Source organism: Taudactylus pleione, unplaced genomic scaffold (assembly GCF_031769625.1).
Source record: "Taudactylus pleione unplaced genomic scaffold, aTauple2 ptg000053l, whole genome shotgun sequence".
Lineage (NCBI taxonomy): Eukaryota > Metazoa > Chordata > Amphibia > Anura > Myobatrachidae > Taudactylus > Taudactylus pleione.
In genome coordinates, this window is record NW_028284455.1 from 29,348,527 (window position 1) to 29,375,225 (window position 26,699).

Below are 26,699 nucleotides of genomic sequence, written 5' to 3' on the forward strand. Positions count from 1 at the left end.
CTCAAGCGGCTCAAAAGGAGGACCCTGCAAGACCCGCAGTACCACCGCCAAGTCCCAAGGAGCCACCGGAGGCACGAAGGGAGGCTGGATCCTGAGAACACCTTGGAAAAAGGTGTGAACATCTGGCAGTGTAGCAATCCGTCGCTGAAACCACACGGACAAAGCAGACACATGAACCTTCAGAGAGGCCAGGCGTAAGCCGAGGTCCAAACCCGATTGAAGAAACTCCAAGATTCTGGAAACCCGGAACACCTGCGGATCATAGTTTCTGGATTCACACCACTGAAAATAAGTGCGCCACACCCTGTGGTAAATCCGCGCGGAAGCAGGCTTGCGTACCCTAAGCATGGTACCAATGACCGAACTGGAGAAACCCCTAGACCTCAAGACGGCTGTCTCAAGAGCCACGCCTTCAAAGACAGCCGACCCAGATCCGGGTAAAGGCAGGGCCCTTGAGACAACAGGTCCCGACGCTGAGGGAGAAGGTACGGAGCGTCGATGGAGAGGCACCTCAGATCTAAGTACCAAGGACGTCTGGGCCACACCGGAGCTACCAGCACGAGCGTGCCGCCGTCCTGCTTGAATTTCCGCAGAACCCGAGGAAGCAGGGATATCGGAGGAAACAGATACGCCAGGTGAAACGTCCATTTCACCGACGTGCGTCTAACAGACAGGCGCCTGCGTCTCTTGTCCTTGACCCGTAAACGGGCAACTTGTGACGGGAGGCCATCAAGTCCAGCTCCGGCAGCCCCCACCTGTCCACGAGTAGCTGAAACACCTCTGGGTGAAGCGACCATTCCCCGGGATGCACGTCGTGACGGCTGAGGAAGTCCGCCTCCCAATTGAGGACTCCGGGAATGAAGACTGCTGAGATCGCTGGAATGTGACACTCCGCCCAAGCAAGAATACGAGACACCTCCGACATTGCTGCCCGACTGCGAGTTCCCCCTTGGTGGTTGATGTACGCCACCATGGTGGCATTGTCGGACTGCACCTGAACCGCCCTTCCGTGAGCGGGGCCGGACGACTGCAGGGCCCTGTATACTGCCCGCAGTTCCAGGATGTTGATGGGGAGAAGTGCTTCTTCCGCGGACCAACGACCCTGAAGCGATAATGAGCCGGTCACTGCCCCCCAACCCCGGAGACTGGCATCCGTCGTGAGCAAGACCCAGTCCGGGATCCAAAAGGGGCGCCCCTCGACCAGATGCGCTGTCTGAAGCCACCAAGCCAAAGACTGCCGAACCTCCGGGGACAACACCAGCATCTGAGAGCGGATCCGGTGAGGTAACCCATTCCATTCCGATAGAATCAGCCCCTACAGGGGCCGGGAATGGAACTGGGCAAATTCCACGATGTCGACTGTCGACACCATGGACCCCAGAACTCTCATAGCCGAATGGACCGACAGGCAGCAACTGCTCAGGCAACTGTGTATCCGCAGCTGCAGGGAGGAGACCTTCTCCGGAGTCAGGAAAATCCATTGCTGACGAGAATCCAGGGCTCCCAAATGAACCATCCGCTGTGATGGAATCAGGGAGGACTTTTTCCAATTTATCAGCCACCCGTGCGCTTGCAGGCAAGCGATCGTCAGGTGGAGATGTTGAAGCAGTACCTCCGGGGAGCTCGCCAGCAACAGGAGATCGTCCAGATACGGCAGCAGCTGTACATTCTGGTTCCGAAGATGTGCGGCCATGACCGCCATAATCTTCGTGAACACCCTCGGTGCCGTGGAGAGGCCAAAGGGTAGTGCCCGGAACTGAAAATGATGTTGAAGGATAGAAAACCTCAGATACCGCTGGTGCGAAGGTGCTATCGGAACATGGAGGTAGGCGTCCTGGATATCCAGGGACACCATGTAATCCCCCGGTTCCATCGTGAACTTGGGAACTCTGAGGAATTTGTTCAGAGACTTCAAGTTGAGGATAGGGCGATGAGAACCATTGGGTTTCTGCACCAGAAACAGAGAAGAATAGTACCCCGTCCCTCGTTGTAATTGAGGAACGGGAACAATGACCCCTGCTTTCAGCAAGCACTCTATAGCTTCCTGAATCTGTAAAGTCTTGGTTGTATCCTGAGAAGGACTCATGCAGAAAAACTGGTGGGGCGGTCTGTGCCGAAAAGACAGGGCGTACCCCTGGGAGACCACTTCTCGAACCCAGGCATCCGTGGTGGTATTGAGCCACCACTGGGCAAATAGAAGAAGTCGGCCTCCCACTCTGGGGTCCCCCAGGGGGAGGCCCGTCCCATCAGGCAGAAGGTTTATCCTCCTGCTTGGAAGAAGGGCGCCTGGCACTCCAGGCCTGCTTCTTGGACTTAGAAGCGGCCTTGGTCGCCGATTGCCTCGGGAAGGACTGACCTTTGGCCTTGCCCTGAACCCGAAAGGACCGAAAGGCAGAGCTCCATACTTTGGTAGGTGCAGAAGCCGAAGGGAGGAAGGCTGATTTAGACTTAGCCAGAGTATCCACAATTTTGTCCAAGTCTGGACCAAAAAGCAACTCCCCATTAAAAGGTAAGGCCTCCAGTCCCTTTTTGGAGTCTGCGTCAGCTCTCCAAGACCTCAGCCACAAGGACCGACACGCCGACAACGCTGCAGCCGACACCTGAGAGGTCAGCAGGCTTGCATCTAACGATGCTTCCCCAATGTAGGAAGCCGCATCCCTCATTTGTCCTATCAATGCTCTCTGGATCTCCGGAGCATCTTCCGGAAAGGTATCCTCCAAAGCATTGGCCCAGCTCTCGATGGCCTTAGCCACCCAAGAGATGGCCATGGACGGACGGGCAACCGCCCCCTCGAGAGAGTAGATAGACTTTAAACAAGTCTCCACTTTCCTGTCCGTGGGATCTTTCAGGGACGATATCGACGGCAAAGGCAGCGTAGCGCTTTTAATTAAGCGGGTAACGTGGGAATCCACGGCAGGCGGAGTTTCCCACTTCCTGCAATGAGCCTCAGGAAAAGGATAGTTTGAAGCCAACCGTTTCTGCGGTTGGAACCTCTTGCTGGGCAACTGCCAGGCCCCTGCCATATGATCCGTTAACTGGTCAGACAGGGGAAAAACCGTCGAAGCTACCTTGGCCTTCTTAAAATTAGGGTACTTCGACCTGGGAGCCGGCGCATCCTCCTCTATATGAAGGATGGCCCGCACCGCCCTAACCAATGCCGGTACATTAATGGAGGACTTAGCCTCCACCTCCTGGGCCCCAGCATCCGAGTCAGAGTCTTCACGGATCTCCCCGTCATCCGAAGACACGTCCGTGTCCGTAAACTGTGCCGCCAATGAAGCCGAAACGGTTCGCTTGGACGTCCTTGGTGGCAAATCACTGTGCAACATAGTTTGAAAGGCCGATGACGAAGCCGCCAGGCTCTGAACAGAGCTGGAGAGGACATCCACCCAGGGAGGGGGTACCGTTTGAGGATACCCCTGAAACGGTACCATCAACTGCTGTGGTACTGTGGGAGCTTGCACGTACACAGGCAAACCCGCATAAGGACCCACAGTCTGAGACCCGGGAGGAGACTGCACCAGACGCGTCACGCCCGGGGAACGGGGGATGGAAGGCTGGGGCAACGCCCTAGAAGAGCCTGTCCGCGATCGACGCCAGCACTTGTGTAAACATCGCCCACGGAGGATCCTGCGCCACTGGGGGTTTAGAGGGACCAGGTACCAGCTGGCACCGTCCGCACAGACCGTCCTGAGACAAATCCGCCCCGTCAACCCCTGCCGAACAGCGTCGGCAGGAAAACAACACAGGAGCCACGGAGCGCTCCTTCTCCTCATCAGACATGACACAAAACTTTTGCAATAAAAAATGTATCACCGAAAAGAGGTAAAGGCGTATAACACCTGCGCACTCCCAAGTATGCAACACAAACAGCCCACAATCTGGTACTGAGTAGCACACCGCAGTATGTGACGGACCTCACAAATACGTAGATCTATATAAGTGAGGTATACAGAAAGAACACCCCTCCCCCATGCACCTGCGGGCCATAGGAGAAGGAAAGAGATAGGTAAAAAGCTGACAGTAAGTAGAAAAAGCACAGACAGCAGCACTAGCAATAGTCACATACCATGCAGGAAGTTATACTCACTGCACCTTCAGCTACAATCAACCTCCCAGATTCAGTGTCCGGGAGGCCTATAGCGCTGCGAACACTGTCCTTTGCAGGGGGAGAGGTACGCAGGGGGACTGGTCCACTGTATCCGCCTGGGAGCTCTGCGATGCTGCCTGGAAGATGGCCGCCGGAGAGCACTGAGGAGGAGTGGCCAGGAGATAACAGCCCAACGACGCCAGCATACATGAGAGAAGGCGCGCTGGGCTGAGGGGAGGAGCCACTAAAGCAGGGAAGGCTGCCTCCCCTGCTAGTACTAAATCCCCGGGGAAGCCGGTTCCCCGCCGGTACTTACACCCCGGGGGCCAGCGGTCACGCGGGGTATTCCTGAAGAGGGGGAGCCCGCCGCCGCTACTAGCGCCGCCGGTCTGTCCCCAGAGACCGGCAGCTGAAAGACTGCATTTACCCCCCCGCGTGTAGCGCGAAGCGCTACACGCGGCTTACCTGGCCCCATAGAATCCGGCAGCAGTCAGTGGGAGCTCCCGGAGCCACGCTAGTACTGACTCCGGGGTCCCGCTGCGATCCCCAGATCAGTACTGGCGTTGCAGCGCCAGCGGGGCTGTTGGAGCGGCAGCATGGACGTCCAGATGGACAGTCTTATGCTGCCGCTCTGAAGATAGTAAAAAATAAAATAATAAAATCTTCTTCTTTGCAAAAAAATTAAATTAAAGCTTAGGGGCTGCTTATGCAGCCCCACTGCCCAGGGTGACCCGACTCCGGCCGGGCACCAACTAAAACTGAGGTCGGGGCGGGGTATAGAGGAGGATGGACCCAAGTGCATCCTGGGAGCAGCAAAGCTTTAACTGCGTGGTGCCCGTGGATCCAGATCCAGCTATACCCCAAGGTCAACCCTGTGGACCCCCTATGGACCCTGAAGTAGAAAAAACTAAATTTTTTTCATCACTAGATCAAACTATATATTGTTCAAGTGTTTACCCAGCATAACTTTTATTATTTAAACTCAGCCTGTAAAGTGACAGTTAGGAGTTGATTGGTTGGTACTTGGTCTCTCTCCATTTCATCACTCTCTAAGGTTTAATACAACTCCCCCAAAATCTTTGTGAAACATGTTTTAAGTTTACTTAAAAAAATATTTATGACCATAATTATACCTGATATGTGGCCTTACTGTATCAGTCTATAACTAAGGGCCTATTTATGAAGCTGCCAAAAAACTTATATGTTACCATCAAAGATTTAAAAAAGACAGCAAATAGTGAAGTAATATGGAGCCAAAATCATATCACCTTATTTATACTGTACACAGGTTATGCTGTCTGAGGGCTGAGGCAACTGAAAAGGTGATTATTTCATCTCCATTAAAACAAACACAATACACAGTTGTATACAACTTTCGTGTACTTCAAAAATCATATGTCTAGATTTTCCAGCAAGGTAAATACCACTAATGTATACATTCAGAATTTTTTTTTTATTATTTATTCCACAAGGATGCCCCTTGTAGACACACCCCAGTCACTTTCACTGTAAATAATAAAATCAATAAATCAATAATAATTTTTTAAATCTGATAGTTCTTAAACTAAAGTACATATGAAAAAATTAAACTCTGCAAGAAAAATGTGGGAAAAAAGTTTGCGCTATAATAACTTTTTAGATAAGCCTTTTATCTTTTAGTAATTGGAATACTTTAATTTTATTCTCCAGCAATAACCTTATCATATATCAAAATAAGTGATTTTATTTTCAGAATATTATCACTCTAAAACTAGTAATGTGCCACAGCCAATGCGTCTCAATTATAGCTCTCTGGACACTAGTACAGGATAGGTTATAAGTGTAATTTTTAGTACACCCTGAATGTATCAACCGCTCACTGACCTGTGCATGCTCAAAGTGAATTTTCCTTTTAAGCTGGTAAAGTATTATACCACAAGCACTTGATAATGTGAGAAATAAAATTAGATATAATAATCCTGTGTTATAGGGAATCACCTTTCTTTGCTATTATTAAATGTCACGGCCATGTGATTTGCATTACTGAAATAATAAATAATATGATCCTGATCCTTTTATATTTTGTGGATATGAATCAGAGATGTTCTCGGTAACATTGTTCGTTCTGTTGTTTTGTGTATAATAAAGCTAAAATGGTGACACGTGATTGTATGCAAGAAATTGTCACTTAAATTGTTCACATCCAATCATGTACAGCCCACTATCTACTGATGCGGGATGGGCACGTTACACTTAGGGGTCTATGTACTAAGCCTTGGAGAGAGATAAAGTGGATGGAGATAAGGCACCAACCAATCAGCTTTTAGTTTTCTCATTTACGTGCTTTATTTGAAAAAAGACAGTTAGGAGCTGATTAGTTGGTACTTTATCTCCATCCACTTAGGGGTCTCTTTACTAAGCAGTGTTAGGAGACAGAGTGAAAAGTGATAAGAAAGTGATAAGGTGCCAGCCAATCAGCTCCCAACTGCCATCTCACAGGCTGTGTTTGAAAAATGACAGTTGGGAGCTGATTGGCTGGCACCTTATCACTTTCTTATCACTTTTCACTCTGTCTCCTAACACTGCTTATTAAATAGACCCTTTAATCTCTCTCTAAGGCCTAGTACAGAGACCCCTTCATTTCTTATGCATTATATAAAGAGTCTTTTGGCGATATCCCGTCTGCGACTTTATGCAAGTGCCGCTACAAAGCCCTTCCCTTGTGTACATCCATGTGTATGGACTGAGACAACCACTTTCATGCTGTAATACCGATTGGGGAATATTTAGACGTCACCATCGTTCGCTCCATCTAAACTTCCACCAGGCCTATGGTAGGTGCACACTGACTGAGTATTGAATTCAATGCAAATGATGAAGCTTCTGTGTACGCAAACACTTTACTGACATGTCTGCGACATTTCCATAACATGCCCATTAGACGGATCATCTCTGTGCGTCTAAATAACCACCTGCCAGTCACCGACCCTCAAACGCCCATTAGATTTCCAATACATTTCTAAGGCCATGCTTCTTCATTGGTACTGCGACTCTGGGCCTGATTCAGGTTTGGGAATGGAGTAAAAATGAGCAAGTAACTGTGCATCTTGGTATAACCATGCTGCACTGCAGGGGTGGGGGGCAGGTGTAAAATGTGCAGAGAGAGTTAGATTTGGGAGGGGTGTGTCCAACCTGAAATTGCAGTGTAAAAACAAATCTGTCCAGCATTTGTGGGCTACATGCTAAAGCAGACAGTATTCACCCCACATGCAAAAAATAATGCATGTATTTGTTGTATTGCAACATGGTTCCTGTGAAGGAACAGGGGAAATTTCTGTCAGTTGGCAGCGGCTGGACATACACTACCCGATGCGCCCGACATTTAACATACAATATATCGTATCGGATGGGCACGTTGGACGATCCGGCACGCCCAACTGATCGATATTTTACCCTTGTTCGTACACACACACACACACAGTACAATTATCGGGGCGATCCACTGATATTGGGCAGATCGCCCCGATAATTGTATAGTGTATGCCCAGCATTACTCTATTCCCAAATCTGAATCAGGCCTTCTGTGTGTACAGACAGTAAAAAGCCCTTCTGCTCAGAGACTGATGTTGGGAAATTAGGATAAGTAGGTTTAAGTATCAAGTAGCAATATATGGAACTATTAGTATATGAGAGTAATCATGACACTGGAATGATACTCGCAGACAGTGTTAGGTGACACACAGCCAGAGAGACCATAAAAATAATGAGATGAATATATTTGTTGGAGGATAGATATGTGCAATAATGGTAAGGATAAAGTGAATGTACATATATTAACTTATTATCAAAGAGGGGACCACAAGGGAATGTTTGGAGTGGGGGAGGGGGAGAAAGTTGGGAGTGGCCGTGGTGTATTATGTATGGTGTATAAGTAAACATGACTGGGTAGTGGCAAGTGTTTTATATATGTGGATGAATTATAGGGAGGAACGCAATAGGGTTTGTTCAGCATTTAGCAAATCATTAGGACAAGACTAATCCATGAAGTTCAACGTGGCCATTACTGCACATGCCGGACCCTTTGAAACTGTGGTTAACATAGACATCACCTTCAAAGGATCCTATACCTACATTACAGACAGTACTGCTAGTATATATGGGAGTATATATGGGAGGCAGATCCTACAGTCAGAGGTGGCAATGGGGGACACATTTGGGAGCAGGTAAGATACATAGGGACAGGCATGGCGAAAACCTACCAGACAAAACACACATGTAATGCAGCATCCAATGCACCATGATTAAAAATATAATGTAAACGTCCGAAGCTGTGTGTGATCATATGCTCAAAATAAAGTTTTACATGCAGCATGAAGCACTACAAAAGAATATTAAAAAAAATAACACAAGAAGGAAACAAAGCCAATGTGTCCCTTTGCTTTCCTATATTGTTAGTTCACAGTATAATGACTCCCAAATTACAGAATTTTTAAAAAGTTGTTTAAGTGAGGGGTGGTCCATAAAACACAAGTAGACACTGTACACAACCATGTGTGGTCCACATCATCTACAAGTATTAGGGGTCTATTTACTAAGCAGTGTTAGGAGACAGAGTGAAAAGTGATAAGAAAGTGATGAGGTGCCAGCCAATCAGCTCCCAACTGTCATTTTTCAAACACAGCCTATGAGATGACAGTTGGGAGCTGATTGGCTGGCACCTTATCACTTCCTTATCACTTTTCACTCTGTCTCCTAACACTGCTTAGTAAATAGACCCCTTAGGCACTTATATACACAAAGTTTAATACATAAGCATATCCAGTTCACAAAGCAGGACACATTCCTTGCACTGTGCTAGGCTGATGTACATTACCCACCTTATTTTCCTTAACATGAAAAGGTTAATGCCAGGGTAAAACATATTTTTCACAAAACCATCTATTCACATTTGGGGGCATATTTAGTAATCAATATTTGCATCTGTTTCCAGGGGTGCACCTGCAAATATTAAGGATCACCTAAATGTACTATGGAGTTACTGCTGCAGATATTTCTATTTCCAACTGCAAATAGGTGTCTATGGGAGCTGCTATGCAGTCGGATTTACCATTGGCCCAGGACGCTAATGCCATCTTATGGCTACTATATCGCAAATTATACTGAAGCGGGATCCCCTGGGTGACCTGCAACATGACGCAGAGGGTAGCGTAAGCATATCACTCTGCTTTCAATTGTTTCCCAAGATGGTTTCTTATCTGAGTCTGTCTCTCCGCAAGAGACACATGATAAATTTGCGAGAGAATATTAATTCTCAAAATTCGAATTTAGCTGAAAAAGAAATGATCACACCTGCATTAAAAATTTACATTTTCACCTACTTTTGTAGAAATGAAGTTACAGACCCATTCATCATTCATGTAATGCATGGAATATCACTGATATCTCCTAGAAACAATTCTCCGAAAAATTCCAGTCCCCATACTTTAATATAGGGATGTAGAAATTATGCCATTCTTCAAGTTACGAAAAAGTTTTTTTTTCTGAACTTGGTAGTGTAATTGTACGCCATCCTGAGATGACGTACAACCCCTGAATATGTTCACAAGATGCTGTTTACACAGCAGCTTGTGCAGGAAAGGGATCTTTTCAGATCCCTCCCTGCTGTGTCTTCCCTGCCTATGGCTCATACCTCCTCTTATCCAGGCTCCACAGCAGCAGCTCGTGTTCACACTACGTACGGCAGAGGATGCAGGGGGGGAGAAGGGACACATGGGAGAATATCTGGGCAGAGGGCCTGATTCAGCTTGGATCGTGGTTACTAATACGTACGCAATCAGCCGATTGTTGCGTACTGCGCATGCATATGCATCTCAGGGAGTGTGCGCAAACAGTGTGATTGACAGGAAGTGCCATTTGTGGGGGGTGGTCAGCAAAACGCATTTGAACGCCATTGCATGAGCGTGCATAAATTATCCACTACGATGCCCTAGGCAGTCTGAGGACACATAGCATGGGATGAAGTTAGCAATTTCTGAGTAAGACCAGAGCTTGTGCAAGTGTGCGTGAGGCTGTGATGGTACTCGATTGTACTGATGGTTTCACAGTCTTGCTAAACATTATGGATGTGTGTAAGGTAAAGTGGGCGTCCTTAGGTTGTGCAGCGGCGGCATAGCGATTGCAATGGATTAGCATACTATCGAGGTTATATAGTATACAATGATTATGGAACATGCCTTAAATGCATAACCTTTCTACATGTAAGATTTGCAGACTCTAAGTATAGAAGCACAAAGCTAGTGACAGGACGCTGATCCGCACTACGTGGGAGTGCATCTCTTTCTTACATTCTATGGAAAACTACTAATATTTAGTAAGATTTTTATTGTGGTTCCATGGCGCATACATTTTATATGCTTGTTATTCACAAGCTTACCTCGATATCTTGGTCTAGTATTTGGTAGTCCTTAGGCATGCTTGGCAGTATGGGCCACGTGAGGTTGGCAGTAGCAGATGGCAAAGAGCTGAAACTTTCATTTTTGAGATTTTCTGTGGAATGAGACTTTGGTCCATGCCAGCCCAGGATGCTTTCTGAGAATGTAAGAACCCGTCAATGACACATGCAATTTCCATGTAGGTTACTATCATATTATAACACACAAGTGACACGAATGTATGTAAAATAACTTGGAAAATATCCTAATGCTTGGTGAGTATTTATGTCATCCCTTATATGTGCAGTGCAGTAATCCTATTCCTGTAGTGCTTGTATTTTATGTGATGTCACTTGTGCCTAAATGAGTCCTGATTTTTAGGAACATCATTCTCTGATATTGATGTAATTATAGTACATTTACAGGGCCCGTTTTAACACATAGGTATATTTGTGCAACATAAGGATGTAAATGAGCGCTATACAGTATTGCTTCACTGCACATGGGCACAGCTTACATTTATATGTGGAGCTGCATGTATTTTGCACTTGCCCTCCAACATTTTAAAATACCGAACTTTGGGTTATAGTAGGCCTGCACCCAATCTGCCCAAACACCACCCCGATCTGCCCAAACCCCTCCCTGATACACCAGGAGACACCTATTTTTAATGAAACTCTACCCTTTTTGTTTTGTTGTCAGCGAATCAGGACTGTCTTGTAAAAAAAAGAACAATTGGAAGGTTGCTGGATGGCCCATGTGGTTGCAGAGTTGGGCTTTACATACTACATTTTTTACTACATACAGATGTGTCCTCCTACATCTATCTTCTATACCCAACGCAGTGCTACATGCCTGGCATGAGTGAGACACCAGGTCCCATCCCGCTAGCGTCGGGCGTCTTTTTTCTGCCGAAAATATGACTAAGACGTACCAGGAGACTTTGCTGATTAATTTGATATGTGAAACTTGAATATCTGTGTGTGACGGCCTCATTTATCAACGAGTTTATCACTCAAAACTGGTGATAAATATCACTTTTTATGATAAATGGTGCTCAGCCAATCAGCTCCCAACTGTCAACTGTTAGAAAAATGACAGTTGGGAGCTGATTGGCTGGAGCACCATTTATCATACACAGTGACATTTATCACTAGTTTTGAGTGATAAACTCGTTGATAAATGAGGCCCTTATTCTGTAAACGGAACTTGTCATGGAAAAAAGCTTGTAGCACTTCACATGCTGTTTCAGAGGAATCGGTATGAATGGCCAGCGGATGGGATACCGGCGGTCAAAAGACATACAGCGGTATCCCGATCTGCAATATCCAGACAGTGGCCGGTAAGTACACTTCACTGAAATATCTATCATAGATATCTATCAATCATACTGTAGAGATCTATCAGTGTGTACAACCAAAATCATTTGACCTGCACTACAGAAAGTTGTAGGGAAATCTACCAACGATATCTATGGGTGTTCAAGTTGTTCCGTGTGTATGCAGCATAAGTCGCACACAGATATACAAGTGTCATATATCAAATTACTTAGCACAGTCTCCTGGTTGCATCCTAGTTGCACCACATTGCGACTAAGATGCATTTTCATTAAAAGAAGATGTGAAATAGACGCCCGGCAGTACAGAGTATCACGGGACCAGGAGTGCTGTGAGTTGCTGTTTGGCGCGACTGCAGCAAAGATGTGCGAGGACACATGTGTAGCTATTGGTATGATCCTCCTATCTACTGGGCTATTCAGTCAATGACAATAGTACTTTTGTATTAAGCAATGAATCAGCAAAGAATATGGACTATATGAAACAACTACTATTAACTGTGACATTCTCCTTCCATCCAGAATTCATCTTTTCGCAGTGAACTATGATGTTACAGTAATAGATAGCATTGCATTCTGATAGGACAGAAGTATGCATTGTAAATAGATGCTGTAAATGCATGAAATTCCAGAAAACTTACACCAGAAACATTTGCAAATGCACCCCTCCCAACATGACCCATTCCAGGAGGGAGAAAATGCTCTGTTCCTGGACCCCTCTAAATTTATGATTGCTGTCATCTGTGTTGAATCACCTTTCTTACAAATTAACCAGTTCAACACAGGAGACGTCAATCATAAATTAAGAGGGAGTTCCAGGAACAGAGCAGGTTGTCCCTCCTGGAATGGGTCATGTTTGGAGGTATGGCAAATGTAGAATGTAAGAAGTGACATTTTCACAAGGCCAACATCATAGGTCAGTTACAATACATTTATTAACAAAAAAGCACTTTAGCTAGTTACACTTTAAGTGCCAATTATTCTCACCTGTCACCACAGTCTTGTTGTTCTGTCCAGCCTGATATACACTCTGCTGTAGTAAGTGGAGGCATTCTCCAAGGCAGCTGAGAGTGGCAGCTGAGGTAGCTTTCAGCAATAGCAAATCCTGGTCCAAGGCAGAGAGAGGGCCAGAGCCTGATAGGGATTCAATAGCGTGCACCAGATTTTTCTGCTGTCCCTCCACCTCAGCCATGACCTGATTACACAGAAAAAAGGAACATTTATGGACACAACACTCATTGTTATTTACTATCTACTCCAGACCACAAAGTCTACATTTTAATTCAAACACAGAGCAAGATCCTCACTTCAAGTATATTGCACTACTGAGCAAGGTATCTCTCCAAATCAATTGGGAAAATGAGCAAGACTCTCTCCCCAAGCTCACGTGGATGCTATTTATCATAGTTCACTACCCCTATAAGCATGCACGTGATTAGCAGTTAGCGATTCCAAAGGGAAGCCATTGCACTTACTAGAGGCTCACTGAAGTCTGCAGATATTTACTGGGGTGGGGGAGGGGGTGCATTCTTACAGCCCATAGATAAAATTTGCCACTGATCGCCAACATGCTAGGATTAGTCATATCTCTTCTCCTCATCTCCACCAAAACACTGGACTCAACATTTTAAGATTTGAAAACTGATGATCAGGGCCGGCATAAATACAATGACACTGATTTTGTTTCTTACATCGCTATGCAATGAAGACAACTGCTAGCAGTGCTTTATTTTTCTGGTGGTGCTTCCATTTGATAGAATGTAATAGATAATGAGAGCTAGAATCTGATTGCTATGGGCAACACCTCCACTGTAGAAGGTTTTATAGATCTCAGTCTGCCTAGCTGGGTCAGTAATTATACTACCATTTTCCACAGACAGAAATACTGAAACCATGAGCTCTCTGTGATGACCAGATTTGGGAAAGTGTTCTATACAGTTATATCGCTGTATTCCTTATCATTAAGCTATTAACCCTCAATGTGTATTATCTTATATGTAAAAATCATTGGTCTGTTTCTTTATTTGTCTGTTTGGTTAATAATATGGACACCCCTGCACCGATTAGGATGAAACCAACGCGAGGTTTTAGGGGGTTAGGGTACCGGTTGAACCTCCCGTTGGTGTACACTGGGCAGAATTTTGACCTGGGGAGCCTGTTCTGAGCCTTCCACTGGATGGATTTGGACAAAAACTTCACAGAGTGGTAACATTGAATCCCAGAGACATACTAGGGGGTTGAGGTCCCAGGGAGCCTTTTCTCGGCGTTCCACTGAATGAATTAGGATGCAAGCTTCACAGAGGGGTGGTAATTGGTCTGGGATGCCAAATGAAGTGGTTGGGGTCCCAGTCGGATCTCACGTGGAGTGTGCCAGGCAGAACTTTGACCTAGGGAGCTTGTTCTGAGCTTTCCACTGGATAGATTTGGATGAAAACTTCACAGAGTGGTAACACTGAATCCCAGAAGACATACTAGGGGGTTGAGGTCCCAGTCGGACCTCACGTTGGTGACCCAGGGATGCTGGGCAGAACTTTGACCCGGGGAGCCTGTTCTGGGCCTTCCACTGAGTGGATTTGGATGAAAACTTCACAGAGGGGTGGTAATTGGTCTGGGATGCCTAATGGAGTGGTTGGGGTCCTGGTCAGACCTCATGGCGGGGTGCGCCGGGCAAAACTTTGACACAGGGAGCCTTTTCTGGGCCTTCTACTGGATAGATTTGGATGACATCACATAATAAAACTTAACTTGAAGATTTTTTTTTTAAACACTTTATTGAGACATTTCAAAAACATATAGAGTCCTCACAATAAGATACAGAATACATGAATTAGAAAGAGTTACCGTCATAATGTAATTAGAATAACTTGAAGATTTAAACCCGGGCAACGCCAGATACTTCAGCTAGTGTACTATAAAAAACGTCTGATAACAGTAAAGTTGACATGAGCCACTGATGCCATAAGAGGTATCTGCAAAAAGACACTAAAATGTTTTGGGAATGTATTCCTTTCAGTGCCTGGTAACACTGATGATATAAAAACACCACCTGTAAACAATGAATTAAATACTGCTGTAAATAATTATTCCAAATGCAACAAAATAAAGACTTTACAGAACCAGAAATTAATGAGTTAATTGAATACAAACAATAGGACATGAAGGAATATTGTCATACACCACAAGCTTGGGATATAGTTGAGTATCCAGCGAGTCTTGGCAAAGTGGCACTGATACTTCTCAACAAGATGAAAGCACTCATTAGTGAATCAAAGAGCAATCTTTCCTCTATCTTGCACCCAGCCACTTTGATCGTGGGCCCATGCAAACAATGTGATTCAGCAGAAGCAAGAGCTGGAAATGACTGTGATGAAAGGACGGTGGTGATCGGCGACCTCATTATTACAAGAACACATTAGGAAAGCAGCCTCATGCTATGAGCTGCTGCAGACTGGAACATAATAATGAGAAATAAGGGTGTTCCTAGACAAAGCTACACTTATTGAGAACATCAGGCTCCTACAGCTAATGAACATTTCCCATTATTTTGCACCTTCATATGACAGGACAACATCTCATTTAAAGGATTGTAAAACAGTGTTGTGCAGCCTCCAAAGTTCAGGTTATCAATTATATGCTGACCATTGACACTGGGGCTTATTCAGATATGGACAGAAGTGCTGCACATAGCATAAAGTATCGATGTTTGGTACTTTGCGCATTCGCTGGACCTCTGCTGCGCATGTGCAGTACAGGTCTGCCAAGTAGGACGCTGTTTGGTATCAGACTGTCAGTGATTTATAGTCTCATGCCGTTTGGAGGTGGGGATGGGTCGGCCACTGTCTCTCAAAACTGAGGCATGTCGCTGCTGTTGTGTGGGACGGACAAGGCCAGGATATCCGTTGGAGGACAGAGATTAACTGGCCTCTGTTGTATCTTAGGTGGTTGACTTGCACAACCCCATCGGTCACGCAGCTGGCCGATGGTGTCGCAGATGAGTTGATGCTGCATCCTAGGATGCAGCTCGGATCACTAATGCAAGCAGGATGCGCGACGCCTGCTGCTGCATTACCATATTAGAGCTATCACTGCTGCTTCCATGTAAACACCAGTGATAGCAACTCTGTCTGCACCTGAATCAGGCCTACTGTGTGTAACACTGCTTGGCTTTAACATGCCAGCATAGTCGCTGAGGTTTGGAGCAGATATCCTATGGTTTGTAGGCTTGCAGGCAAAGTTCCTCTTGCCTCTGTCTGTCTTGTTTTATTACAGTATTCTCAATTGTAAAGTGCATTGGCTCTATAATAACTGCTAACAGTAATAATATCAGTCTAGGACTGTAAACAAAGAAATTTGTGTGGACTTTGTTTTCCATTTACAACCCCTAAAACTAATAAACAGATTGAAAAGAAAGATAAGATAAACCAAAACAGGGCACTCTAATAATATATGCAAAAATAAATGTATTTGCTGTTAGAAGCATAGCAGCAAAGGGGAAAGTTGAAGTAACAATCACACTGAGGCTCAGGGGCTCTGGTGTCCCACTGTAATGACAAGATGCTGCACAAGCTCAGGGATGCTTTGTTATATCATCTGCTTCTTTGTGACTGCAGACATACAGGAGAACCATTACATTACTGCACTGCGCGCCAGCTATAATGACTCCAGCGTCTACTAAACAGGCTCAGATATTACACTGGGTACATGAGGGCTTTAGTTAAGGAAATGGCTGTAAGAACAGTATCAAGTGACATGCCACAAGAGACAAATGTAACCCTACAATTAATATTAACATATCAAAAAGCATTTCAGTGTAATGTAAGCAAGTGTACTGACCATAACAAATAGAGCAAACAATTAAAATGTATTCAATGTGGCTTCTCGGTGACCAGGTTTTACACCTACTCTATAAAATTAAGTGTAATGCTGGAACAGGGATAACAGAATTCAGCAGAGAGTTTTCCATACTGTACATCTCCAGTGCAAAACCTGTTGCTATTATTCATTGCTGGCCTGCACCCCTGCCACCATTGCGTCTGGCCCCGGACCGAAGACTTGTCTTTTAATTGAATGAGCACTGGCAGGCAACTGTGCCTGCTGGTGCTGACTGTAGGGGGAGCTGCAACAGTAGCGTGCAGCCCCTCCCATTCCTATCCTGAGAGCTGCTGGGTGACAGAGTGACTTCCTTCCCCAATGCTATCTCTGCTCCGGAACACCCAGGTGAGTCTCTTAGTTTTTTTGCCGAAGGCAGGGGGGTGTGCATTTGTTTGTATCTGTGTCAGTGTGTGTGTGTGTGTCAGTGTGTGTGCATTTGTGACAGTGTGTGTGTGTCAGTATCTGTGAAAGTGTGTGTGAGTCAATGTGTCTGTGTATCTGTGTCAGTGTGTATGTATCTGTGCCAGTGTGTGTGTGTGTGTGTGTGTCTGTGATGGTGTGGCTGAGATGACAGGGGGGAGGCAATGGTGTGGCTAAGAGACGATGCAGGGGTAAGGCAATGGTGTGCTGGGAGATGACACGGGGGGAGGTGATGGTGTGCTGAGAGACGACACAGGGGGGTATTTGATGGTGTGGCTGAGAGACGATGCAGGGGGAGGTGATGGCGTGCTGGGAGATGACACGGGGGGAGGTGATGGTGTGCTGACATACGACATAGGGGGGAGGTGATGGTGTGGCTGAGAGATGATGCAGGGGGAGGCAATGGTGTGGCTGAAAGATGACGCAGGGGGAAAGATTATGGTGTGGCTGAGAGATGACACAGAGGGGGAGGTGATGGTGTCGCTGAGGGACGATGCAGGGGAGTGTAATGGTGTGGTTGAGAGATGATGCAGGAGGGAAGGTGATGTGTGCTGAGAGACGACATGGGGGGGAGGCAATGGTGTGGCTGAGAGATGACAAAGGGGGAGGCAATGGTGTTCTGAGAGATGATGCAGGAGGGGAGGCAATGGTATGGCTGAGAGACAATGCAGGGGGGAGGTGATGATGTGGCTAAGAGATGATGCAGGGGGGAGGTGATGGAGTGCTGAGAGATGACGCGGGGGGGAGGTGATGGTGTAGCTGAGAGATGATGCAAGGGAGGGGGTGATTGTGTGCTGAGAGATGATGCAGGGGGGAGGTGATGGTGTGCTGAGAGATGACGCAGGGGGAGATTGTGTGGCTGAGAGACGCAGGGGGAAGGAAGTTACACAGAGGGTCGAGTCTGGTTGAACCGCTGTTGTATGATGATGACTTCTTAATATTCCTACACAAACATGCATCTTCCAACGATGTGACCTACATGAATAGTGAATACCGACTGAAGACGCCTTCTTCCCAGGGAGGATACAATTCAGAGGTTCCACATTGTGTGACACTACCATATAGGTAAGGTGCATATAGATTGAAAAGAAATGTTCCCAGAGTGACGAGAAATGGGTGGCGTGTCATGTTTCCACGCTCCATTTACAGTGGCCATGCCCCTTCGGGGTGTGACCGTGCCCATTTTTCTGTGTGTGTCTTTGCCGCGCAAATTTATTTTCATGTGTGTGTGTGTGTGTGGAGGGGGGCGCCGTTCTTAAACTTGCCCTGGGCTCCAAAAACCCTAGCTACGACACTGCTGACCTTATTCAGAAATTGCTAACAACCACACATGCTATCAGGCCTCAGGCTGCATAGGACATCACAGTGGATAATTTATGCACACCCCTGCAACGACGTTAAAACGCACTAGCACGCCTGCATTCGCCCGACCAGCCCCCCCTCAGCAGCCACAAATGGCACATCCTGTCAATCACTCTGCGATGGGTCTGCGTAGTCATTGTGATCACAGTCTCGATCGCAATGGCTAGTTTGCGCAGTGCAATTCATGCACAGTACGCAACACTCGCCCGATTTTGTGCTTAATCGCAGTTGCGTATGGTAGTGAATCAGGTCCTAGGTCCACCTTTTGCCTATCCTTGATTTATGGATTTGTCCTGCCATTTTAAGGTAATGTAATCACCCTCTTGGATAACAAAAATGTATTAACATTATTTTTAGATTTACTTCCACTTCAAAATTCAAATTTCAGGTTCTAGTGCAATTACACTCACACTACACATCTTAGCAGCTGGCATGCTGGACGGTTCTGCAACAGCTGTAGAGCATAAGGCTAAACTATTTTTATTACTAGTACTGTGTCATTACAACTGTGATTTAATGGCATTTAAATATACATCAAGATGCATATATATGCGATTAGCAGGTCATATGCAACCCACATAATATCAGCACCTGCTAATTTACTGCAAAATGGAAAGCATTTAATTACATATTTGCTAATTTAATTATTTTTCACCAAATAAGAAAATACTAATTAAGTATACAGCATTATATGTGAATGTCTTTCTTTTACTGAAAGCGTATGATTGCTACTCTGCATTTTCTAATCCAGTGTACATTATTATATCAACAAGAAAGGTATACTGTAAGTAAGATAATTAACGTTATATATTTATTATTTTAGAGCCATTAGTAAAAATGTAAATAATGTAATACTGCGCTGATAAAACTGAAAAAATTTTTTATTTTTAATCTTTACTAGATCCCACTAAATGTTCTAAAGATAAATAAAATAGTCTATGAGAATGTATTTGAAAAATTGTAAACAGCTTGTGCTTACTTGTGCTCTTTTTATAATGCTTCAATTACAGTAAGTGGTTTAATAAAAAATTAAAATAAAAAACAGTTACAACAGTAGAACCATTCGGGTTTTTGAAGACAATTTGATCAACTGCTTAAATAATGGAAGTGCCTGTAGTCTAAAGCTGCATACACACGTAAAGATTTACTGTCCAAACATCCAACTAGTTGATTGGTTGGAACGATCTGGTAACGTATGGGAGTAACTAATGATCAGCAATTTGCTCCTAAATGCCATAAAACAGATGAAAATGGTCGTCAGACAAATTTGTTAAATGTTTGATCTAAACAATTTGTTCAAACAACAGTTTTTGTCCATTTTCCGGCTTTTGGGAGAAAATTGCTGATTGTCATTTGCTTTCATACCTTACCAGATTTTCATTCCAACCAATCAACTAGTTGGATGGTTGGACAGAAAATCTTTACATATGCAGCTTTACTAACATAAATATCAAACTACAATGTTACAGCAGGGCTTAAAAGGCGTGCATCCAGAGCTAGGTGATAGCAAAAGTCAGTGTCCATAGCTAATCATGCCTTGGGCTAAAGCTGGCCACACACTAGACCAACTTTCATCCAACCATCCAACTAGTTGGCTGGTTGGAATGAAAATCTGGTAACGTATGGAAGTAAATGATGATCAGCAATTTGCTCCTAAATGCCAGAAAACATATTAAAATGGTCGTTCAGACAAGTTTGTTAAATGTTTGATCTAAACAGTTTGTTCAAACAACAGTTTTTGTCCATTTTCCGGCGTTTGGGAGCAAATTGCTGATTGTCATTTGCTTTCAACCCTTACCAGATTTTCATTCCAACCAATCAATTAGTTGGATGGTTGGATGTAAATTGGTCTAGTGTGTGGCCAGCTTAAGAGACTACACAGAACTATAATGGGGAAGTATACATAGGTAAAGTGAACAATCATGTATACACAAACTAAGCTTATCATACTATCCCTTTAAACTGGGACACTCATGAATTACACAGGTTCTATGGCTGGCTGACTTCAAGCCTGGATTTCACCTGGTTTTAATAAGTCACATAATTAACACAAAGCAAGAAGCCTAACACAAACCAATGTTTCAGCTGTAGACAATTCACCCAGGTTTTCTGGTTAACAAGTGTCACAGCATTCGCCATTTTCCCTTATGTTTTATCTTAGACACACCAGTTCTCAAATACTGTAGTTAATTTATTTCCTTTTCAGTAAACTTAGGGTCTGATTCAAATTTGGGAACAGAGTAAGATACTCTATAGCAAGTAGATGTGCACCTGGACAAACCATGGCGCACTGCAAGAGGTGCCAATACATACATTTTGTTTGCATGTGGGGCACATACTGGCTGCTTTTGCATATGCCGGTATAACCCAGCTCCGCTATACTTGCCCCCTGTTGACAGCTCAACGCTCCTTCATTCCACAACTAGTGATCTGACCTGTTACTTGTGTGGGAGACATGGGGGCAGGGTTGATCCTTATCTTCCAGCTCTCATGCTAACCCACTTCATGCTCTTTCCTCCCTATCTTCCCCTTCTGTGTCACGCCTGTCTGTCTGCCCCTCCCCTTTAGAATGTAAGCTCTCACGAGCAGGAACCTCTTCCCTCATGTGCTTCTCTTTACATTTCCTTCTACGCTTTACTCCCCATATGGGCACCTAACACGTGACTGTCAACTCCAGGCTGCTTATAGTGAGTGTTTAATCGCTATTGCAGCAATGTATATAAATCGTGTCCTTGTCCTGCACTGTAATGTACTGTAAGTTACTTGTTCACCTATTAGTTCTATGTACTATGTAATGCACTGCGGAACACTTGTGGCGCCATATAAATAAAGAATAATAATAACAATCTTTAGCAGGGAATATCCCGGTGTACCGATTGGTCTGTCGGGCCGCTTCTCATCTGTGGCCCCCCCAAATCGCATCACCCGGCTGTCATTCTTTTTTCCAGCATGACAGGCAGCCCAGCTGTCAGCTTCCCGTGGCCACCTCTATCGTGAGAAGAGGCTTTGCTGCTTTACAGAAGGGAGCTACGTGAGACGCCGTGCACCAGCACCTTGGAAGAAGAGTGCTCAGACGCGGGTCCGCTGCCGGCGGCGGCAGGTGAGGTAAGTTACGGGGCCGCCCAACCAGCCCAATTGTCTCCTGTCCACTCTGCCCCCTCCCCAGGCTGTGAAGTGTGAAGTTAAGCTTTAACTTCACAGCCTGGGGAGGGGGCAGAGTAGAGAGCAGACCATCAGGGCTGGCTGCCTGGGCGACTCAGGCAGACCTGGCTTAGTTAAAAATCATGAGAGCCCCAGGAAAGTGCAGTGGCGACAAACGGGGCTTGGCTGGCTGGCTGGCTGGGAGACCTCCAGGAGTCAGGTCTTTTTTTTGAAGTGGCTGATAGGAGAGATCTGTCTTAGGGTGGAATGCCTAAGGTGGAGGGAATTAATGATGATCTGAGGGGAGGAGGGTAATAAGGGGAGAAATTCTGTCTGTGGGGTAGGGAGCTATTTTTTACTAAGGGGAGATGAAGATCTGTCTAAGGATGATGGTGCTGGGAAAACTCAGGATGATGGTGCTGGGAAAACGCAGGATGATGGCGCTGGGAAAACGCAGGATGATGGCGCTGGGAAAACGCAGGATGATGGCGCTGGGAAAACGCAGGATGATGTCATTAAGGACATCCAAGGCGATGGTGCTGGAGACACACAGAGAGGATGGTAGGACCACTGGTACTATTAGAAGAAAAGACTGGGGGACAGTAATCTTCATTAAGACAACAATTATAATGAAACCATATTACTGATGCAAATGGTACCAAATGAGCAAATATATTTTATTAATATAAAATTGTTTGATGTGGGAAACTCACATTTTGTCCTGCCCCAAAACTTCTGTTACTTTCTGGTTGAACCTATGTTGCATGATGATGACATTGGCTTTATTACAACACAAACAGGCGGCTTCCAGACCATCTAATTTCCTGCATGAATAGTGATCACCGACACAAGACACTGGGCCTAATTCAGACCCGCTCGCGAGCGCTGAGCGCTCGCAAGCGGTTCGATGTTAGACCAGTGCGCATGAGAACGACGGAGGCGACTCAGTCGTGCGCATGTGCGAGACCCGGATAGCGACGAGCAGGCCATCGCTATGGGTCTCGCTACAAAGGGGGCATGCTGTTGATGGTGAGTGACAGCACGCTCCCTTTGGTGGGCGTGCCGGGGGCTTGGCTGGCCAGATGGAGGCGTTCCCATGGGAACGCCTAACGTCTGGGGCCGGTCCCACTGACATCACAAGTGATGTCAGTGGGAGTGCTTTCGGCTCTGATAGAGCCAAAAGCACTAAAGGGCTTGCGGCAACGAGACCCTACCACAAGGGTCTCGTCGAAAGCCTGATGGTCGCGATGGTCTTGACCATCGCAACCATCTTCCTGGCCGCTCACTATAGCTGTGGGTGGTCACCCACAGCTATATGAGCGGCTGGGAGGCCGCTCTAAAAATTCAGAGGGACAGCCCTGATTCAGAGCGAGCGGTCTGTCAGAGCGTCCGGCTCTGAATCAGGGCCACTGCCTGTCCAGGGAGGATCAACTTCTTCAGCGGCTTCCTCATTGCAGAGAAATCACATAGGTAAGAAAATACTCAGTCACATGCTTGCTGTGCTTATTCACTAGAGAGGGACTGTGGGCATAGCTATCAGCTCTTAGAGCGGTGGGCATGCCCCCAGCATGACGAAAAGGGGGGAGTGGGTTGAGGGCTTGGCATTTCACATTAGGCAACACACCGTACCACAAGGCCACACCCACTTTTTCATCCCCCCCCCCAGAAAAGCAGGTGTAGCCTTGTGGCAGGGGGCATGGCCTGATGTGAAATGCCATGCCCACAACCCACTCCCCCCCACCCACTGGCCTTGGAAAAACGTTCAGTTTTTTCCAGGGCCACTTTAAATTCCCAATGCACCCCTGCATGGGGGCGTCCACTTTCACTGTGCATGACGTAGATGGGACAGATAACCGTCAATTATTATATGGATTCCTTTTTTCTACCTCTGCTCATCTCTGTTTTACCCCTACTCACAATACCTCGTTCTGCTTCTAGTGGGTATAAGACATTGCAGATATTGCATAGTTAGCAATAAAGTAATGAGGTGGTCTTGTAGTGGTTTTATGGTCGTAGGGCCTAATTCAGAGTTGTACGCTAAAGCCGTCAAAACTGCAAATTTGTAAGTAGCAGCTATGTGCAAATGTCGCAGCCTCCGGGAGATGTACTGAGACGCCCACCTGTGGATTTTCAAATCCAAGTATCTGTGTTAAATGTTGCAGCATCTGCGTACAAAGACGCAGCATCGGTTGCACACCATTTCATTATTGCAGTTCTGAGTGAGTCTATGGTCCCGCAGAATGACCATGGGAATTGAAACGCCAGAGCCATAACACTTGCGTATGGGATCACAGACGAGGGTGGGACATACCCCCGAAACGGTCATGACATGTCTGTGTTCCCTCCCTGTTACCTCACCCAAACGCTCCCTGACTGTTAATCACACTGAGAGTAAATAGTCACTGTGAGCTTCTACTGTAATGTACCTTGACACATGCAGTGCAACTGAGACGCATGCACAGGCCAGTGTCAGAGTGGGGTATTAAGGGCCCATCAAGGAAATGTAGCTGCAGGGTCCCAATGAAGGGGTGTGACCAACCACTGGTAGTTATGGTCATCAATGGGAGGGGCATGGCCATCACACAAAGCACATGTCATACTATGAATTTTTCAGATTCCTAGACACACATGGTCACTGGGGCAGGCAGGTAGGTGGATGTGACACATGCAGGCAGTTAGGTGGATGTAAGACAGGCAGGCAGACAGGTAGGTAGGTGATTGTGACACTGGCAGACAGACACGTAGGTGAATGTGACACTAGCAGACAGGTAGGTGGATGTGACACTGGCAGACAAGTCCGTGGATGTGACACAGGCGGGCAAACAGTTGTTGAATGTGACACCAACAGGGAGACAGTTAGATGTGGTCAGTGGCGGCTTCAGAGGTGAGGCTGCAGCGCAGTCCAAAATTCACATAGGTGAGCCACACCAACTGCCACCACATACGCTACCAAATATACTCATTGGCAATTAGTGTGTCTACCCTATGTGAATTTTGGACTCCACTGCAGCCCCACCTCTGGAGCCGCACAGGCAAGCAGACAGGTAGATGGATGTGACATAGGATGCAGACAGGTAGGATGTGACACAAGTGAGTAGAGAGGTAGGTGGATATGACACAGGCAGACAGGTAGTGGGTGTGACACAGGTAGGTGGATGTGATGCAGACAGACACGCATGACACAGACATGTAGGTGGATGTGAAACAGACAGGTAGATAGATAAGTGGATGTAATGCAGACAGGCAGATGTAGCGGAGACATACAGGTGGACGTGACACAGTCAGGCAAAGAGGTAGATGTGAAGAGGACTCACAGACAGGTAAGTGGATGTGACGCAGGCAGTCAGGTAAGAGGGATGTGATACAGGCAACTAGTTTATACAATCATTACTCTGTACTTACTACACAAAAAAAAGGGATTTTCCCTCCAGCACACTGCAGCAAAAACAAAAATACTTGAATCCTACATGATAATAGAAATTCAGAGGTATTGGTTTACATACATTTGCAAATATATGAATAAGCGCTGGGCCAAACGTCAAGGCTCCTCTATACCAGCGTCCCTAACATTATGGGGTTCACGTCTGAGACGCAGGGAACCCCAAAAGAATCCAGCCAAGGACCAGCCCCAGGGCATCACACGAATAATGGAAAAAAGGGTGAAAGTGAAGTGTAAAGTATAGTTGTGTAAAGATAAATCAATAAGTGTTAATGGTAAGGGGTTAAAATGACATAAATAATAGACAAACAAATAGAAAGGTGCTAAAAAAATATCTATGTGAATTAAGTGGTGATGCCCTGAAAAAAGGCCCAGCCAGAGCAAGCCTGGGGGCCCCACACCCAAACGCTCACCCCAAAATAATTGTTGCTACCTAATAGTAGCACCCACTCTGGGTCATATAATTACAAATTAATGTACTGCATAATAACAGTACATGTATAAGCTGAGAGCAGACTCACCTAGAAGGTACCCCAGAAACCTCCTAATGGCACTATTCAGACCAACACATCCTCCCAATGCTGGCTCCTTTCATGCAAACCAATACCTCTGAATTTCTATTATCATGTAGGATTCAAGTATTTTTGTTTTTGCTGCAGTGTGCTGGAGGGAAAATCCCTTTTTTTTCTGTAGCTCAGTGTAAACCCCACCCTTTACGAGCACCTGTGCAATGTCATTAAGTTGATGTGAGCGACCACCATACTTTTTGTTTGTAGTTCTGTGAGGCATGAAAGGAGCCAGCATTGGGAGGATGTGTTGGTCTGAATAGTGCCATTCATTCATTCATTTTTTTTTTTTACTTTTTTTTTACACTGTATCAGCGTGTGGTCTGCTTAAACCACACAGCTGATTACTGGGGCTGGCTCCGGGCTCTGCTCTCCCCATCAGAGCGGAGCAGGAGTCCGGTATCCGGGGGAGACCCCGGATAACGCCACCTCCAAGTGGCGTTATTATCACAGGGCTTTCTCCGGTATTTTTTTACAATTTATATTTAGTAACTTTGGTCGGATCACATTTCCCATTACAATTATGGGAAATGCGATCTGATTACTAAAAATAAGTGATACTTATGGGTTGGAGTAGAATTTTACGAACTCTACTCCAATTGCCCTGTAGTAACTTTAGGTGAAACTAAAATAATGTGAAAAGGGTGTGAAAACACCCTTTTTCACTTTATTTTAGTAAAAATAATGTTAATAAATAGAGCCCCATTTCTTTCCCGTGTGCTGAACTGAGATGGAGAGTGCAAATGCACTAGAAGATAAGTTGTCTTTGTGTTCGGGTGCTGCTAGGAGTAGAGGTAACCAGCCTCCTAAATAGTAGGCATAAGACACTTATGACCTGAGCACTCACCTGTGGTGTCTTGATCGTAACAGTCAGTGGCGTAATCTGGGTTATTAGATGATGAACACAATAACTGAAATAAAGTGACTGACTGGATGCACAAATACAATGCTGATTGTAGATAAATACCATTGAAGTGGATGTAACACTACGATAGATATAATGCGGTAGATAACACAATAGATCATGGGAGAAATTAACACACTGACTAATATAATGGGGTGA

At 45.7% G+C, this 26,699-nt stretch overlaps 1 protein-coding gene across 3 annotated transcripts in view; it reads right to left on the reverse strand.

Moving 5' to 3' along the window:
• OSBPL10 (oxysterol binding protein like 10) overlaps positions 1–26,699 on the reverse strand; it is a 534,391-nt gene that overhangs the window by 205,998 nt on the left and 301,694 nt on the right. For all 3 annotated transcript variants that reach the window (XM_088463527.1, XM_088463519.1, XM_088463516.1), the window contains 2 exons: positions 12,824–13,031; positions 10,503–10,657 (listed from right to left, as the gene is read on the reverse strand). In XM_088463527.1, the coding sequence (XP_088319653.1) occupies positions 10,503–10,657; positions 12,824–13,031 (363 nt within the window). The remainder of the gene's footprint in view (positions 1–10,502; positions 10,658–12,823; positions 13,032–26,699) is intronic.